Here is a 20416-nt window from a genome sequence, read left to right on the forward strand (position 1 = left end):
AAAAACTAAAAACAAAACTAATTAATTTGAATAAAAAAATATTGAATTACAAAAAACTAAAAACAAAACTAATAACCTCATAAGCTATTTTTAGTCTAATAGACCTTAAAATATCATTTCATTATAAAATTCCCTAAAATGTCCCCCAGCGTGACATTTGTGTCCGCCAAATATTTTTCATACTCGTGCTTTGGTGGCCAAGTCAATGCCTCTCACTCACTATGTCGAACAAAATGGATTTATTTATTTACATTATAATAGAAGTCATTTCTAATTTAATTAAAAAACAATTTTGAATAATTTTTTTATTCCAGACCAGACGAGCGATTTCATGGACTCAACTGATATTATTTTATTCCCGCTTACATCTTTTGCCTTTGCATCTGCCTTTTTGCTCTGCCTTCGACGATTTAGGGCTCGAACTCTCTGCAACAACAACCACCGCCACCGAGCCAGGGTTTGAAGAATTTCTTTGCAGAGATGCCGGGTTGTGAAACGAGCTTGGAAGATACTAACGGCCTCGAATGGACGGCCAACCGAGTACGACAGGAATTCATAAATTTCTTTGAGTCGAAGGATCACACAGACTGGAAATCGAGTCCAGTTGTTCCTCTGGACGACCCTACTCTCTTGTTTGCCAATGCAGGTATGCAATTTTCTGTATAATCCTCTCAGAAATCCACGAAATCGAAATTATCCATTGATTTTAGTTGTTACAGTGGAAACTTTAATTTTTAGTTATTTTGATGTGGCGGGGATATATATGTATTCACATGATTGTTTGTAGCGCTAATATGTGTTACAGACAGACCAAAACGAATGGTTTTGAGTCTCTCCTACCCCACTGTCAGCCTCTAAACCAAAAATAGAGGCTAATAGGCCTCGGATAACTTTCCACTTATCATATTGTCCTTAGGGTGACCAGGAGGTCACAGCCTTCATTCATACAAAAATTATGGAGTTACGACTATCGGCGACATAAACTCGGCCATAAACCAAAGAGACGTAAAATATTTTGAAAATCATGCTTATATGGCAGCGGCCGGTTCAGTTGGCTGAAGAAGCGAATCTGGATTTTTAATTCACTTTTCTCCAGGGAAAGAGCAGAGAGTGTCTAGATGTCTCTCCGGGATTTGATTTTACATAACCGGGATTTAAGATTTCATATTTGTATGGTCCCTCCCGAATCTGGCGGACGCTGGATTCGTCGATGCCCTGGTAGGTCGATATCCTCAGCGGTCATCTAGTGATGTGCATAGTTTCGTTCCAGCAAGGTCTAGCAATTTCCTTTGTAAGGCACTGGTATGACATTTTGGTGGAGAACCCATACTCATTAGTTACACTGGATTCCATCTCATAAATTATCTGTTTTGTGTACTCGGCATTTTCTTTTACGAATCTTACAAGGAGCTTTTCTGTGCTCTCGGCTTTTTCTGGCTAACCTTACAAGGAGATCTAGCCGGAGAACCCAATTTTGAAGAGCAATCGTGGCCTGGAGTATTTTATTCTCCGGAGTCCTGACATCTCCAATGGTATCCTTACTTTCTTGAGTCAGTTTATTGTCTGCTGCTAGTATGAGGCTGTGAAAATGTATCAGGTGACAAATGTTCTTGTGATCTTTATGATCTCAATTAAAGAAGTAGATTGTTGAATTTAATTAATTATGAAATTAAATTGCAGACTATAACATCAATCACACAATAGCTAAAAATTAAATAGTGGAAGCGCATAAATTAATTTTAGACACAAACAATTACTTCTTCAAATCAGCGTTACATTCTTTTGAAAAACTTACAAACAAAGCTTCACACTCTGCCCAAAAACAGCGCTGCATGGTTACTGAAATCAACCATAAAGTTGTTTTCACAGGCTGCTTGAGAGCTATAACTTCTGAGAAAAACCAAAAACAACAGTTTTCCGCTATATGGCCTGTATGATGGCTGTCGAACAAGGCTGTACAGATTCTGTATGATGTATATGGATCCATTTGGAACTACTCATATGGTTGTATGTACTTTTGTATCTTTGCATGAGAATGTTCCTCTAACAACTGTATGGAATCGTGTGTTGCCTGGAAAGACCTCTTTCCTGTCTGCTTGTGCTCTCTCTGTCGTTCAACATACTTGACTACTCGCGTGTGTCTTTTGAAAGTCTCTACCCTACCTTGTATTTATACTTTTAGTGGGGAATCTATTTTTATGATTCTCATATTCTAAGTCATGCATGAGATATAGTTTTAGGCTCAATTGCTAAATATAAGACTTCTGCATGTTGATGAACTACAAAAAAGAATTATTTTTCAAAAATATCTCGAACTACTTCGCACATGTTCACACTAAACATGTACAGAAGTTAATATTGGAGCTAGAATTTCCTACAATCCCTCTTAGTGATGAAGGAATTTTGCACCAATACAAGTTTTTCTCAGAATGCTTCAAACTTCACTTTTGCCAAGGGCTTGGTCAAAATATTAACTACTTGATGATCAGTGGGAATACAACGGAGCTTCACTTCACGCTTGTAAGCCATGTCTCGTATGAGGTGATATTTGATTTCTATATGCTTGGACCTGTCATGAAACATTGCATTCTTGGAGAGTTTACTACAACTCTTATTATCATATTAAAAAGTATAAGTTCCAACTCTTTATTGAACAAACTGGTGAGCAATTTGTGAAGCTAGATGGCCTCACAACTAACAGTACTAGTATCCTGCCTCTGTTGAGCTAAGTGCCACAGAAGTCTACTCCTTGTTGAACCATGATACCATTACTAATCCTAAGCTAAAGCAACACCCTGAGGTGCTTTTTTTGTCTGCTGCATTGTCTTCCCAATTCGAGTCTGAATAACCCTGCAACTTCACTTCACCATATCCAAAATATCTCAGACCATACTCCACTGTGCCTCTCATACCTGATCACATGTTTTGCTGCAACCTAATGCTCTTGCCTTGGCTCTGTCATAATTTTTTGTCAAGGCATTCATTGCAAAACATATATTTGGCCCATTGTTGACCAAGTGCATCAAGGAATAGTTTCCTGTACATTGTGGGATTCATCAACTTTGAATTTGAAGCTGTCACCTTCTTCACATTAGTGATTATGGGTGTGGCTATAGCTTTGCAATTCTCCATCTGAAACCTCTTTAGTATCTGAATTGCATACTTACCTTGCCTAAGGAAAATCTCCCCTGGTCTCTACAAAACCTCTAATGCCAAGAAGTAATGCATCATGCATATGCCTTTCATCTTGAACTCAGGTGCCATGTCTACTTTACATTTTGCAATGAGCTTCTTTACAGCTATCAATAACGAGTCACCTACATGATACATATAGCACAAAAATAAACAGATCTGTTTAAACAAATATATAATATAAATAAGAATCTGCTTAACTTTTGGTGCAGTCCATACTCTGCAGATATCCATCAATCTTAGAGTACCATGCTCTTGGTGCCAATTCGAGTCCATACAAAGATTTCTTAAGCTTGCACACATGAAACTCCTTCTCATTTACCTCAAAACCTTGGGTTTTCTCTATGTACACCTCTTCTTTAATGATACCATCAAGGAAAGTTGTCTTGACTCTTCACATCCATGCCATAAATGAATCCAAGTACATAACAACTCTAGTAAAAGTGTATGTGGTGATTGGAGCAAATGTCTTCTCGGAGTCCATTCCCTCAGGAATCCCTTTGGGAGGCCAACTAGTACCCTTAAGATCGTTGGGAGGTGCCAAACAACACATCGGTTCACTCACACCCAAAGTGTAAGAGGGTTTAGTACTATATGGTTCCCAAATTCCCCCCCGATGGGTTCTGCCCGAGCCCCAATAGAGCAACCAAAGACCTATTCAGAGCTTCTTTCCTTTGGCCACGGATGTTAGGAGAATCCCTCACTCCTACATCCCCCAAGATCATGTAGCTCGACTCCTTGTTGGATGCAGAGGACTTTGATAGCGAGCTAGCACAACCATCGCCCCCTTACCGTGGGCTATTAGACTCGAGCATGCTTGATATCATCAACCTCCAACCATGGACTTATTCACTTAGCGTTCTACAAGATTCGATTATATACATGTTTATGAGGCTATCCTATTATTGTATACTTCTTTATTGCATTTTATCCTAGATTTAGCTTTGGCATTTTCTAGGAGTTGCGTTTGCACTCCCACATTGTACTCGTATTGGTTGTATCCTTTAGTCCCATTGACCTATTTTTGGTCATTCGTTGGACATTAATAAAATTATCTTATCTTATTTTCTCTCTCTAGGGAAGCCTCTTGTCACAAACCTTGCTTTGAACTTTTCAATGTTGCCATCTACAACATGCTGGATCTTGTAATGCCACATGGAACTCACAAGTGACTTCCTCTCCCATCTTGACACTATGTTCCAAACATCATTCTTCATAATGGAGGTGTACTCCTCCACCATGGCATTTCGCCATACTTGTTGGTTTTCTGCCTCCTAAACTCTGGAAGGCTCGGAATTTGGAATGTTGCTCATCAATGGCGCATAGTTTGGAAACTTCTTTAGTGGTTTGTTCTATCTAAATACACTACTGGGATTCTCAACATGCTATTCAACATTCCTCAATGTTTAGCTAAACCATGGGGGTCTCCTAATAGAAGTGGAAGGCGTTACTATCTCTCCCTCTTCATTGGAAGGCTATTGTATTTCTCGAGAAATCATTGGTGACCTTGGCTCAACCTTTGAAGTGTGTTTCTCCTCATCTTTTGTCATTGGAATAGGATCATGTGACTTCTTGGTTGCAAAGTCTTCCTCAAACTTTACATTTTGATTCACTTCTGTGTTCCTATGCTCTATTTGGAATATACCTTGTATACCTTTGAAGTCGCAATGTAACCCACAAATCAACCCCTCATGTTGGAATGTTCCAAACTTGGTCCTCTTCTCTTCTGGAACATGGATATAAACTGAACAACCAAAGATGTGGATATGACTTACCTTTGGATTCACACTAGTGAATGTCTCCTTTGTTATCTTGTCCTTCAAGATCTTCCGAGGACACTGATTTTGGATGTCAATTGTTGTCTTGCATGCCTCCGCCCAAAGAAACATAAATATGTTCTCATCATGTATAATAGTGTTAGGTACCCCTATGATGGATTTATTTTTCCATTTTGCAACCCAATTCTATTGTGGGTTGTATAGAATTGTTAGCTCTGCCTTGATTCTTGCTTCGTGAAAATCCTTGAACTCCCTTTTTTTTCCCATGGAAAAATCGTAATTTTCATTGATATAAGAAAATTACATATTGTAGATGGAGTGTCGCATATGCTATATAGTGACGTTGCTCGCCTATCAAAAAGAAAGTATCAAAAAGATCTATGATTCTCCACGTAGGGAGAACATTTCTTCTGTAATTTCAAAAGATCAAAAAAACTCCACGCAGGGAGTATAGTTTGTCTGCTTTATATATACAGCTAGTATGATCGAAATATACATGTAGTACTGATAAATTATGCAAAAATATAAACATGAAAATCAGGCCCTTCTGGGCTAGGTAAGCTGTGTAGTCCATGTATGGGCGATGGTAGTACTGATAGTGTTCACCTTCCCTCTGCTACTGAATCATCCATGTACCACGAGGCCGATTCGCAGCTTCCTTAGATAGCTGATCAGAAATTTGGTTGCGTTCCCTGTAGGTATGACGACAAACAAAGTGATAAAAATGTGCAATGAATTTGTGTGCCTCTTCCAAGATGGGTCTCAGAGAATATGCATGACAATTAGATGTATTGTTTATCCAATTGATAACATTGTTGGAGTCCCCAAAGATTTGGATATTTTTGCAGTGTTTCTCTATAGCGAAATGAAGGAGATGTCTGAGGGTGATCAACTTGACATAATTATTGGTGCCCCTTCCCAGACCCATTTGGATTTTTAAGTAATGAGAGTCAGAGATTTATAGGATAGCTCCCCCCCACACCCTTCATCCTTAGCAGAACCGTCGAAATAAGCCCAGGGGTAGTCTCAATTGATGGCCTTAGGAGCAATGTTCCTAGTGGGGGGAGAAGCATCGTCATCAGGGATGGAGTTATAGGTGGCCAATATGCAGGCAGAGATAGATGGCCAGTTAGGGATGGTGTTCTGGAAAATATTTTGGTTCCGTGCTATATAGATAGCCCAGTAGAGAAGAAGGGGAAGATTTATGGCCTCGATCGGGGCAGTCGATGTCCACCAAGACAGCCATGCATCCATTACAGATGTACCTTGCCATCAACAATGGATATTGATGGCCCGAAGGGTGGTATTCCACAGGTCTACAATAATCGAGCAATTTAGGAAGAGGTGTTCAATAGTTTCAATGCTATTCTTGCATATGCAACACTAGAATGGTCCGTGAAAGGCTCACTTATGCAAGTTATCCCCCATGGGGGCCTTTTTCTTAAGCACTATCCACATAAACAGTCTCGTTCTGGGTGGCGCCTTAAGTTTCCACAGTTGTTTCCACCAATGCTCAACAATCGGTGGTTGATGGTCTGCAAAGATACATAAGTATCCTTCCTTTGGAGAGTATATACCATTTTTTGCATGGGCCCATACAATCTCATCTTCCCCTTCTGTAATCCTGATATGCGATTCGGTCAAAGCAGTAATGTATTCGCCCCAATGGTGATGCCAAATCTGTGGGAGGTGTATGCGATGAGCGGTCTTCCATGCCTGTTGGAATAAAGTGGTGTGCTCTGGATCCACAATGTGGTTAATATGAATGATATCAAAATTGTTGAGAAGGTGGGTCAGTTCCTGAGTGAGCTTGCATGAGTTGCTGCTGCCAATCCAGGGATCCAAACCAATGCGCATCGATGAGTCGGACTGTATTCTCCTTGTGATCCCATCTCGGATGAGAGGCAGGGAGTTTATTACTGCTTTCCAGATGATGGATATCCCAGTCTTGTTCTAGTTGGGTTGTCGGATCCAGTCCATCGTGTTGTGGGGGAAAATATATTTCGAGTATGCCACCCTTGTCCATAAGCTTCTTGTAGTAACCAGCTGCCATCCCAACTTAGCAGCTAGTGCATTAGAGAAATAGTCCAGTCTTTTAATTCCCCATCCTCCCCATTTCTTTGGTAGTGCTAGTAACTCCCATCTAGCCCAGGCAAATATTCTTCTTGTCTGTTTGCCTTTCCAAAGGAATTTGCAGCAGAGATTTTGTATTCTAGTGAGTATGCCCCTAGGGATCCAGGCTAGGGACATCCAATATACAGGGGTGGCTTCAAGTACAGCTTTAATAAGAACCAGCCGACCCGCTTTGGAGAGGTACTTGTGGTGCCAGATATTAAGTCTTCTCTCGAGCTTGGAAATTAACCATGTCCAATCGACAATTTTGTATCCGAGAGGTTTTAGCCCGTAACCCAGGTACCTAAGGCCATCCTCCAAGTTTTGAAGAGTGAATGGGAATCTGTGGAGGGCGAACTGAATTTCATGTGGTGAGCAGCCTGAAGCCGTGATGGTGGATTTTATGTTGTTGATCTCCATACCAGTAGTAGTTCGAAATATAGTCATGATGTTTTGTAGATCAGTCAGATCCCCTATACCACCATTAAGGAAGATCAACACATCATCTACAAAGAGCAGATGTGTCAGTATGCAGCTGTCTATAATCCTAATGCCCTGTAGTCTCCTCGCCCTATGTTCTTACAAAATGAGTCTGCTAAGGTCCTCCATAATGAGCAAAAATAATAGAGGGGAGAGTGGGCATCCCTGCCTGAGGCCTCTTTCTGAGTGAAAAAAAGGGGATGTCGATCCATTGATAAGGACACTGAAAGTTATATTTGTAATGCAACACATGATCCAATTTATAAACTCTATGGGGAAACCGAGATGGGTTAAGAGCATTCTGATGTATAACCAACTAGCACGATCAAATGCTTTGGAGAGATCTACCTTGAGAATCATACCTTTCAATTTCTTCGTCTGAATGGAATGCAACACCTCTTGTGCAGTTCCTACAACTTCATGGATTTGTCGGTCCTGAAGGAAAGCAAATTGTTTAGAGGAGATATGAGAGGATAAGATGGGATGGAGGCGATTAGCTATGATTTTGGCAATGATCTTATAGATACAATTACAGAGGGAAATGGGACGAAAGTCGTCAAAGGAGTCGAGGTTGTCAGATTTAGGGATGAGCGCAATGAAGGTGGTGTTGAATGCCTCGTACATGCGCCTAGAGATTCTGCAGTCTTCAATGACCTGGAGGAGGTCATCTCCAAGGAGTTCGAAAAAAGCAATGTAGAACTCAACCGACCAACCATCTGGTCTGGGGCTCTTGTCTCTCTTGAACCATTTCAGTGTGGCTTCAAGCTCCCCCATAGTAACAGCCTTATTGAGGTCCATAGCATCCTCCTGATCCACGAATCGGGGAAACAATTGTGCCACTCTGATGATTTCAGACAATGTTGCATTGGGGGGAGCTTTGTATAGTTGCTTGAACTAAGATGTGACAAGGGAGGCTAAGTGCTGAAAAGAGTTCACTCTGATGCCCTGTTCATTATTCAAATGCCAAATGGTGTTTATTGCTTTTTGTCCATTGGCGAACTTATGATAGAATTTTTTGTTATCATCACCTTCAAGAAGTCAAATGGCTCTGCTCCACAACCTCCATGATTCCTCTCTGTCTTTTAGGATTTTGCCCCTTTGTGCAACCAGGGTTGTGAGCCTCTCCTTTTGCTTAGGTGTTGTATATCCCCTTCCATGCTCATCTTCCAAAGCGACAATCTCAGCTTCAGTGCTTCTCAGGGTTTGATCATCCATCAGTCTCTTATTGTGTGCCCAACTTTTGGATAGTCTCTTCAGCTTGCTTAAATTGTGGGCAAATCCTTCTGCTATGTTCCCACCCGCAGCAGGAGGATGGGACTTCCAATAATCAGTTACCAGTTAATATAGTCAGCATCTTTTAACCATGTTGAATTGAACTTATATGGTGCTTTAGGTTTGTTCATACGACCTTTGACTTCAAAGTATATCGGCGAGTGGTCTGACAAGCCCCCTGATCCAACCCACTGCCTATAGTTATACTCGATACCCAACAGTTTCTCTTTTAGGAGAAAGCGATCAAGTCTTCTGGCCAGCCTATCCTTCCCAGTCCTTCTGTTCCTCTAGGTGGGTTGTAATTTAGCAGATGGGATATCAATTAGGCTATGGTCCTCCAATACATTTTCGAAGAAGCCTGATAGTGGATCAATCTGTCAGGCCAGGTTAGCTCAGAAATTAATGAGCGCAAAACAACTGAGTGATATTATTCATTCAACTATTATTATTTATACAAATACAAAAACGGATCAGTTCATCTTCTAGATGACTGTCCGGCTTCACCTTATCCGTTTCGGATTAGGTGTCAACATTCCCCCCCTTAATCTGAAGGGATGTTGGTGAGTCCAAGCATCGTTCTGAATCTTTCAAGCTTTTCTCTTCCAAGCGCTTTGGTGAAGATGTCTGTAATTTGCTCGTTTGTGGAACAATGACGGAGATGGATTGTTTTGGCCTCAACATGATGTCGGATCAGATGATATTTAGTATTGATGTGCTTAGTACGATCATGGAACTTTGGATTCTTGGCCAACTTTATTGCAGATGTGTTATCAATCATGAGTGGAGTAGATTGTATTTGTTTTACTTGCAAATCTTCAAGAATTTTCCTGAGCCACACAATTTCTTTCGTTGCTTCAGCTGCTGCCACGTATTCTGCTTCTGTTGTGGAATCTGCTGGTACTGATTGTTTGCGTGATCTCCAGGAGACAGCTCCTGATCCAAGACTCATAGCATATCCTGAAGTAGATACCCCAGTTTCTTTGTCTCCATCGAAGTCTGAATCAGAGTATCCAATCAAGTTGAAGTCGTCCACCTGTGTATACTTGATTCCAAGGTCTTGAGTTCCCTTCAAGTACCTTAGAACTCTTTTTGCAGCAGACCAATGTCCCTCACAAGGCTTTTGCATAAACCTGGAGAGGATTCCAACAGCAAATGAAATGTCTGGTCTGGTAGTAGTGAGGTAGATGAGACTTCCTACAAGCTGTCTATACTTTGTTGCATCCTCAAATTCTTTTCCTTCAGTAGATGTGAGCTTCAAGTTTTGTTCCATTGGAGTAGAAAGGGGATTGCACTCTGTCATGCCAAATCTGTATAACAAATCTCCAATGTATTTCTTTTGAGAAAGAAATATGGACTTTGGATGTTGGGTTACTTCAATGCCAAGATAGTAATGAACATAGCCCAAATCAGTCATTTCAAAAATTTTTCCTAATTCTTTCTTTATGGATGCAATATAGCTTTCATTGTTCCCTGTCATTAAAAGATCATCTACATATACCACAAGATATACAACTGTTTTGCCAACTTTCTTGACAAATAAAGTTGCATCATCAAGATCAAAATGTTTGAAGTTGAGTTTCAGAAGATGCTCAGTTAGTTTTTCATACCAGGCTCGTGGTGCTTGTTTGAGGCCATACAAGGACTTCACAAGTTTGCATACTTTGTGTTCATGTCCTTTCACAACAAATCCTTCAGGCTGGGACATAAAAACATTCTCTTTTAGATCTCCATTCAAGAATGCAGTTTTTACATCCATTTGATGGACTTTCCAACCGTTCTGAGCAGCTAGTGCAAAGAGTGTCCGGATGGTGGCCCATTTTGCTGTGGGAGCAAAAGTTTCCTCATAATCGACCCCTTCCTTCTGTGCAAATCCTTTTGCCACAAGCCTAGCTTTGTGCTTGTCAAGTGAGCCATCAGCTTTGTACTTGTTCTTGTAGACCCACTTGCAGCCAATTGGTTTGGTTCCAAATGGAGGATCAACCAGCTTCCAAGTGCCATTCTTTATGAGGGCATCATACTCCTTCTGCATCGCTTCTTTTCATTCATCATGAGAAGCAGCTTCTTTGAAGGAAGTTGGTTCAAAATCTGTAGACAAGTTCAATTCACAATCATAAGTAACATCCATATCAACAGGTGAATTAGAGTTATCTACATCACCTCCATCTTGTCGGTTTGAATTTCTGGTTCCTGTTTTTCCAATTTCATCAGGATGAACACTTTCAAGTGTCTTTGTCAGCCACTTTGGGGGACCTTTCTGAGATGGTCCAGGCTGTTCTGTTGATTGAGTTGGGTCTGAATCAAGATTGAGTCTCCCAATTCTATCAATTACATCACTTAAAGCATCATCCGCTGTTGGAGTGTCATGCAGGGGAGATTGTTCTTCAGAAGAAGATTCCACATGTTGATCTAGTATAGGAATCCCCCCTTCAAGATGTGGAATCTGATTATCAAACTCTTGAAATGATTTCGGTTTTGTGAATCTATCCAAGCGATCAAGTTGCCGCTCAACAACACTGTCAGATTTGGATGATTCAAGAAAAATGACATCTCTAGATAAAACAAACTTTTTATTTACTTCATCATAAAGGCGGTATGCTTTAGATGTGTTTGAATACCCCAGGAAGATACACTTACGACTTCTAGCACCAAGTTTGTTTCTATGTACCTTTGGTATTAAAGCATAACAGGTGGAACCAAATATCCTGAGATGTTTTACCGAAGGAACATGTCCATACCACAATTCATAAGGAGTCTTGTTTCTTATAGTACTAGATGGACATCTATTCTTTATATATGCAGCACATAGAACAGCATCAGCCCAAAACATTGTCTTTACATTTTTGAAGAAAAGCATTGATCGTACCATATTCAAAATTGTTCTGTTCATTCTTTCAGCTACACCATTCTGTTGAGGATTATAAGGCACAGTTGTTTGATGTTTAATCCCATGTTGGCGAAGATAGTGTTCAAATTCATTTGATGTATATTCTTTTCCATTATCAGTGCGAATAGACCCAATATGAGATTGTGCATCATTTTCAATCCACTTATGAAAATTCTTAAATGTTTGAAAAGCATCAGATTTGTTCTTCAATAAGTAAACCCAACACATTCTGGTGTAATCATCAATAAATTTCATGATATATTTATTTCCATTTGCAGAAGGAACAGGCATTGGACCACATAAATCTGAATGAATAAGTTCAAGCTTCCTATGTGCTCTTGAATGTGAATCATGAAAAGACTGTTTGCTATGCTTTCCTAGAATGCAAGCATCACATTGTTTATGTTTTCTAGGAATTGTAGGCAAACCAGCAACACCATTTTTCTTCAACAAGCGGAGACTATCATAGTTTAAATGTCCAAATCTAGCATGCCATAATAAACTTGATGGAAGTGCACCTTCTTCATGATGAGAAATATATGAGAAATGCTGTGCATGAGCAGAGGTTCCTTGCAGTTTAAGGAGTCTTTCTTCTTCTATACCCCTCATGACAAGTGAGTGGTCAGATGCCTTTCTTACCTCAAGCTTGCCATCAAACATGTGAATGGAGTGACCTTGCTGGCGGATGTGGACCAGGGACAACAAGTTTCTCTTCAGCTGTGGGAGATATAGAACATGATCCAGAAGAAAGTCTGGAAGACCAGGCAGTTTAAGCCTGATTGTGCCAAGCCCTGATGGCTTGATTTTTGACTGATTTGCAAAGTATACTGCTCCATCAACATTGTTAGTGAAATCTTCAAAGAAATCTCTCCTATGAGTCATATGACAGGTTGCTCCTGAATCAAGCAACCAGTCATTTTTCGAAGAAGCAAGTGAAGCATTAAACAAGTCTTCATTTACTCCAATGTTACATTGTGCCTCTATAGTGAGCGGATTCAGGTGCTTTACCTTTGTCTGTGTCATCAGTTTTACCTTTCTGCTGATTTCTTCTCTGCTCAACTTTGTCCCATGGTAGCTTGCATGTAGAAGCATCATGTGATCCATTTCGTTTGCAGCGAATGCAATGCAGATCTGCCTTTTCTGCTTGAGGATGTCTGCCCCTCCTGCCTCTGAAGTATCTTCCTCTTCCTCTTCGTCCACCTCTTCCTCTTGTAGAATCTTGAGCAGGCTGCTTTTCTTTATGAGCAAGGCAAACAGTCTCTTCAGAAGATTCAGGGACTGTTTTCTTTCCAAAGGCTTTCTCTCTTTCAGCAAACTTTTTCACAAGAGTGTCAAAGGTTATATCTTTAAGATTTCCATTTGCTTGTAAAGACTCAAGATAGTTAGAGTAAGTAGGATAGAGTGCTTTGAGAAAGGCAATAAGAGAGATATCCAGCTCAACCTTAGTGGATTTTATATCATGCATTATAGACTTTATTTCAGATGCAAGAGCAAGAGGATCATTATTTTTCAGTTCAAGAGTGAAGAGTTTAATCATGAGCTGAACAACTTCAAGTGCAGAATGTGTATCATAGAGTTCTTTAAGCTTTTGTAAAGCTTCAAAGGCAGTGGAATAGCATGAAATATGACGACTTACTTCCTCATTTACAGATGCTGCGATTAATGCAAAGGCTTTGCTGTTCTTGTTTTCCCAAATGGCGAGTTCTTTGTCTGATGTGGGCTGCACAGGGTCTCTGTCTTCTTCTCCGACACACACACCTTTCCACAGCTCATTGTAGATGAGGGTGTGTTTCACCATCCGAGACCATTCAGGATAGTTCTCCTTGCCAGTGAGAACTATTCCGACCATTGAAATGATTGAATGCATTCTGTAAAAAAAAATATCTCTGCCAAAAACACTTCTGTTGAGAGAGAAAAAAAAATCCTTATATGATAGCCTTATGCATTCTCCATATATATATATCACTGCTCATATATATATCACTGTTCAACAAAACTAGGGTGCTCACGGCTTACAGATATCAATATCTCAACAAAAAATAGCGCTCACATATATATGACTGCTTACATATATCACTGCTGAACAAAAAAGGGCGCTCACTGCTTACATATATCAAACAAAAAGGCGCTCATATACATATCATTTCTCACGTATATATGTATACCACAGTGTTTAATAAAATGCGCTCATATGAAAATATATATGTATATCACTGTTTTAAAAAAAAAGACTCGGGAAAGCTGATACTGGAAGACCAATACCACTGTTATGAAAACGCTGACACTGGAAGACCAATACCACTGTTATGAAAACGCTGTATTAGAAACGCACAGTCATCATACATCAACGCAGTCTTAGCTTGCATTAATACACCATTAAAATACGCTCCAACATTTAAAAAAGCAGTGTTAGCTTGCCATTAAAATACGCATCCAGCAAAAAAAGGCGCAGTCACCACAGCGTTTAATAAAGGCGCAGTCACAGTTCTATAAAAACGCAGCGAACAGCAGATACCAAGAAAACGATCCTCAACCACCCAACAAGCAAAATCCCAATTGCGGATTGCTTGCTTGCCAGATTCAAGCACAATCCTACACACATGTAAATGGCCGATCTCCTAAACAAATGTAACGCATCTCATTCCGGATTGTGACAGGAACCTCCTGTGCCTCTATGTATTTGGGAAGAGTGCGCACGATTTCTCCGCCGAGGAAAAACGCAAAGAAGAGAGTATATATGTGGGACAATCCAGAGCGTTTAATACCACAGCGCTTTGATACCACAGCGTTTAATACCACAACGCTTTAATAAAAGGCGCAGTCACCAGTGAGAAATCACTGTGATTCCGGGAGACGCAAGCACAAAGGTCTACACCGAACAACTTCAAGTGCAGTATATCACAGTTCAACAAACATAAAAACGCAGGTCTTCAATATACCATAACAAGAAATACATTAAACGCAGGTCTTCAATTCATTAAACGCAGTCTTCAATATACCATACGCAGGTCTTCAATACATTAAACGCAGTCATCTTACCGTTGTCAGGCCTCAATACGTTGCAAAAAAACGCAGGTCACAGCATCATCACCTTCTCTTCCTTGAACGGACCTCAACGCAGCGTATGCAGCGATGTCAGAAGGGATGTCAGGCCATGTCAGGCCATTCAGAATAGCAGAGAGCGTATGCAGCGCTGGTGCGCCAAGGAGCAGGGGCAGCAGAGGAGTTACGCTATTTCTGGAACCTGGGACCTGTGCTCCGATACCATGTCAGGCCAGGTTAGCTCAGAAATTAATGAGCGCAAAACAACTGAGTGATATTATTCATTCAACTATTATTATTTATACAAATACAAAAACGGATCAGTTCATCTTCTAGATGACTGTCCGGCTTCACCTCATCCGTTTCGGATTAGGTGTCAACACAATCTCTGCATGATGTCCCCATGATTCTGAATATCTAATAGAGAAATTAAGATCTCCTCCGAGTATAAGATTATCCACTTGCAGAAGATTAGAGCTGAGCAAGTGCTCCCAGTAGGGTCCCCGATTTTGGCATGGACCATATACATTAATAAGTCTTATGTCTGTGCCTAATTAGGATGTGTAGATGTCTGCCCCAATATGACCTGATCCCCCCCAAATGTTACATAACTTGATAGTCTGGTATTGAACCCCATCGCTATTCCTCTTGATCTCCCTTTAACATCAAGGGCATGAAAAAGCCAGCCGGGGAGCATGGATTCAAGGAGGTGAGTGATGGCATTTGCTATACCCAAGGTCTCCTTAAGGAGTATGACATCTACCTGTTCGGTGCTTAGAAGCCTCCGAAATGCTATTTTTTTCGGGACTAGCTTAACCCACGACAGTTGAAGGAGAGCAGCTTCATGAGGGAGGGGACACCAGGGTGTTCTGTGCTCTAAGAACCTGGTTAATAGCTAATTGGCGACCCAAAACGACCTCCACACCTACCTACAGTTTGGCTTTAGAAAGGGAGGAGGGTCTGCCCCAGGGAGGTTTCAGAGGGATGGGAGGGGATATGATGCCAATGCCAATAGATTCAAGTGGCTGCGAACGAGATAGAGATCTGAGCTGGTAATTGTGAGAGTGAGACCCTATCTCAGAGTCAGAGGATTGGGCAGTGGAGTTCACCTCCAAGAAGGATGGAGGGGTGCATAAGTATGTTGGGGGGGGGGTGGCTGTAGAGTGCAAGCCAAGGAACGAGGAGTCGGGCAGGAAGATGCAGCACATTGATGACCAACAGTGGAAGATGTAGAAATACAAGACGAAGAAGTGAAATCTAAAGTGAAAGGAGTAGAAGGAGGCATACCCGAAGAGAGTGCAGCCGCTCGGGCCCTGGTCATAGGAGGAGAGGGTGGCCGAATGGGAGCATTGTCGCGCTTCTTCGGATTCCCCATGGCTGTCATTGTCATTGCTGCTTCAGAGCCAGCTTGTTGTTCAGGTGCCCTAGTAGCTTTGGAGGGGATCGTCTTCCCCTGGTTTGCTGCTTTAGCTGTCCCATTCAGAGGGCAATCCTTAAATAAATGTCTGACCTTGTGGCACCTCCTACACCTGAAGGGGACCCCCTCATAATCAAGGATCTATACTCAAGTGTAATGTTTCCAGTGCAGAGTAATGTGCTCTTCCAATCCCTCCCTTGTATCAAGATGAACCAGAATCCTTGTATACGCCATGATGCCCAAGGATAGGTAGGAATTTTCGTGCTCCAGATAGGTACCCAGAGCATTCCTGATGCGCCACTTCATGTATTCCGACCGAAAGTGAAGGGGCAAACTTGGTAGTTTGACCCACAATGTCCTTGCACCCAGCTGCTCCCTCTCAGGGTCAAAGAGAGGGTTCCATCTTTTGAGGAGCACACGGGTTTACTCAATGTGGCAGAAGCTGGATAGTACCCAAGTGGTATGTTCGGCCCTAGCAAAATGCAGCGCAAACCATTCGCGAACGAAGGTTTGAAAAAAATTCAATCATGAAGTGTCCCCAAAGCTCTGCAGTCCATTGCCTGTGCCTCACTGTGGTGTAGTTTCGCCCTCGTCCCCTACCCACCAATACCCTATTAGCAGTTTCCATGGCTTCGTGCCACTCGATGTCCTCGCCCAAATGAAGAGCAATATTCTAAGACCTGGCCTTAACACACTTCGCCTTTTTCCCTGGCTTGTGACCCTTGCCAGATTCTTCAGCTTGTTGTGGCCGCTGAGGGGGATTCTATAAGTCCAGACCGAGCATATAGGGGTGTACTTCGAGGTTAGGTGTACAGCCCGCAAAACAACTTGATGAGGGAGGCGTCGAATGATGAGGAAGAGGGGGTCCTTGAGGTAATACCGAGGGTCCTCCTATAGCGACAAATGAGGGATAATGAGAAACTTCAAACTGTGGGTGAGATGAGTAACCCAAGGGGTCAATGGGGGGGTTAGGGCCTATGCAACTAGCCATGAACTGTAGGGATGCTGACGATGGGGGGGGGGGGGGGGAGTAGCAAAAACCAGCAAGGGGAGGGGGTCATCTGGCAGGGAAACGGTCGGACAGGAGGTACTCGAAAGCGATGGCGAGGGCACAAGGACATTCAGCAGGCCGTTGTCTTGAGGGAACAACCCTTCCGATATCGGGGGAGGAGATGTCCAGATGGAAACATTAGCAAATGGGTCCTCGGAGTAATCGACCTGGTCGAGCTCCATGCCTAACTGTCCGAAAATGACGTGCCAGCTGCCACCAGGAACCGTGATCTGCTGTCTGCGTAACTGCACCGCCTATGGAGGATAACGGGGACAGGAGTAGTTCACGGGCGCGAGAAGGGTAACGACGACGGGGGAAGCAAACAAGCTGGTACCGTTAAGGATGGTCAGGCGTGGGCAGGTGTACAGGTTTTGCAGAGAATAAAGTATACCAAACCCTAACTTGTATCAAGCTCTCACTGAGGAGTTACTCGGAGCTCCATCCTCGATATTTTCCTATTATCACTCATTAACTTCAATGTAAATCAAATCCTTGAACTCCTTGAAAGTATACTCTTCCTAATTGTATGATCTCTAGCTTTTGATTTTTTTCCCTTGTCTAGTTTTTAACTAGAGCTTTTAACTCCTAAAATCTACTAAATATGTCATTCCTGGTCTCTAAGAAGTAGATCTAAGTTTTGTAAATCATCAATAAAGGAATCATAATTCATGCTACCTGATTAATGCTATTGACATCGATCCACAAACATCCAAATGTACTAGGTCTAGAATGCATGCTTGCTAAGTGTGCACCCTCTCCATATACCATGGCGCTTAATACTGAATAGTGGGAGACTTGTGACTATCTCCCTCAGAATAGGCAATGCCTTGTAATACAGGTGTCCCATCCTCTTGTACCACAATTCCCACAAGCCGTCACTATTATGCACCAAAGCTCCAATAGGTTCACCCTGCAACTAGTACAAATTAACTTCTTTAACTCCTATTACTTGAGTTGTATTTTGTCTAGAATTTGGCCTGATGAGGACTCGTTGGTTTCTTGAACTTCACAGCAAATTTCTTATCCTCCATGACTGAAACTGAAAGCAAATTCTTCATGAGACTTGGAATAAACAAGGAATTGTGAAAATCCAAAGAATTACCTCACTCAAGGTGGAAGGGAATAGTACCAACTGCTGTTATTGGGTACTTGGCATCATCATTGAGCTCAACCTGTACTCCCATGTCCTGCTACTTCAGGCTACAAAACAACTGTTGGGTTGATGTCATATGCTGAGATGCCCCATTGTCCACATACCAGGCAAGATATCATTCAGAAATCTTTCTCAACTTGACAACAAACTTGTTAATCTGAGTTTTGTAAAGATTTCTTCGTGTTTTTGTTACTACTTCCCTTTTACCCTTCTTGTTTAGACATTGTGACGCACAATTACCATGTTATGACAAATGAAGCGCTTGATTTTATTGAAGTCCTTCTTTCCTAGTTGTGAGGTTGACTCCTCATTCTTTCCCTCACCATTGTTGGGTCCCTTATCTTTATCATTATTTGATTGACCAAATAGAGTTAGGTTCTCATCACCACCCTTCTTGCTGGCCTTTGACTCCATCTGAGTCTCGTCTTGGATACAGTGATCCCAAAGCCTCCCAAAGTTGAGAAGGTTTTCCTGAGTACAAATACCTTTGACAAATGGTTCCCATGATATTGGGAAAACATTTAGTGCCATGTTCACTATCTCTACACTTGCAACCTTCTCCCTGACTGCTGCAAGTTGATTATGAGTCTGTGTGATATTCACAAGGTAATTAGCAATTATATTTGATCTAGTCATCTCATGGATTTGAGTTTGTTTTGCAATATTATTTTCCTGTTTATGTTCTAATTTCGAAAGAGACTAACTAGGACATTGAACATCTCCGCTATCTTCTTTCTGGATATATAAGGGATCATAGTATCCTTTATAACTTCCAATATCATCTGCTTGGCCTTCACTTTTTGTTCTGAGTTGTCAACTCTTGCAGTTTTGTAGACCAAGTCATGGTATCCTTGACAATATCTTAAAGATCAGTCCTTTTTATTAAGAATGTAACTCCCACTTTTCATGCAGAAATTTGAGGCCCCACCCAATTTGTCCTCAAATCAGAGGTCTGCTGCTGCCATCTCTGAGATCTATTTCAAAAACCCCTGAATTTGAAAATAAAGTGTCAAAATTCTCTTATTGCCAGTTTTTCTTCCCTGTAATAGATTTACTATTGCAAGTCCTGGAGAATTTCAATTAGAGATCAAGCTCTCAAATCATGTGAAAATTTCAAGTGACTAATGTCCTTATGATCTCAATCAAACAAGTAGATTGCTGAATTTAATCAATGCTGAAATTAAATTTCAGACCCATCAATCACACAATGGCTAGAAATCGAACAATGGAAGCATAAAAATTAATTTTACACACATAGGTGATTACTCCTTTTCCACTCCTTTGAAAGATTTAGAAGGAAGTCTTCCACACTCTGTCCATAAAACTACATAGCATGGTTACCGAAATCACCCTAAACATGAGCTTTTATAGGTTGCTTGTGAGAGGTACAGTTGCCAAAAACTAGAGGAAACAGTTCGTTGCTATATGTCTCTGCTGTATGTACTATATGGCTGTTGTGTGACACTGCTGTACAGGTTCCATACAATTGTATGGATCCATATGGTACTATCTATATGGTTGTACATACTTCCATACGACTGCACGAGACTATTTCGTACGACTGCATGGAACTGTGCGTTGCCTGGAAAGCCTTTTTCCTTGCAGACTGTGCTCTCCCTCTTTCTGTCACTCAAGCTGCTCAATTGCTCATGTGCGTTTTTTTGAAAGCCTTTACCTTGACATGCTTTTGTACTTTTAGCAGATAATCTATTTTTAAAATTTCTCTAGGTCGAAGTCATGCATGACATAAAATTTTAGACCCAACTTTTCACCTTTTTACTAAAGTGAGCTACAACATATAGTCACTCCTTCAAAAATAGAATTACGTTTTGAAAATATCTCGAACTACTTCTTGCATGTTCACATTAAACATGTGTAGAAGTTTTTGTCTGAGCTATAATTCTCAATAGGGGTCAGCATCTTCCCACTTCACTTTGTTCTCTTCGTTCAATTGCTGAATTGTTGGTGTTGGTGGGTTCTATCTACTTGCTTGTCCATGACTCTGGGCACCAATATCCACTGTTGTTCTTCTCAT

General features: G+C 41.3%; 1 protein-coding gene across 1 annotated transcript in view; it reads left to right on the forward strand.

The window, feature by feature from the left end:
* The first annotated feature begins 305 nt into the window (after positions 1-305).
* The window catches only part of ALATS (Alanyl-tRNA synthetase), a 231533-nt gene continuing 211422 nt past the window's right edge, over positions 306-20416 (forward strand). The window contains exon 1 of the mRNA XM_089386297.1: positions 306-646. Within this exon, the coding sequence (XP_089242423.1) occupies positions 481-646 (166 nt within the window). The 5' untranslated portion in view covers positions 306-480. The remainder of the gene's footprint in view (positions 647-20416) is intronic.

The sequence above is a fragment of the Pinus tabuliformis genome, chromosome Q, assembly GCF_031772625.1.
Source record: "Pinus tabuliformis cultivar Carrire ecotype Pingquan chromosome Q, CPIR1, whole genome shotgun sequence".
Lineage (NCBI taxonomy): Eukaryota > Viridiplantae > Streptophyta > Pinopsida > Pinales > Pinaceae > Pinus > Pinus tabuliformis.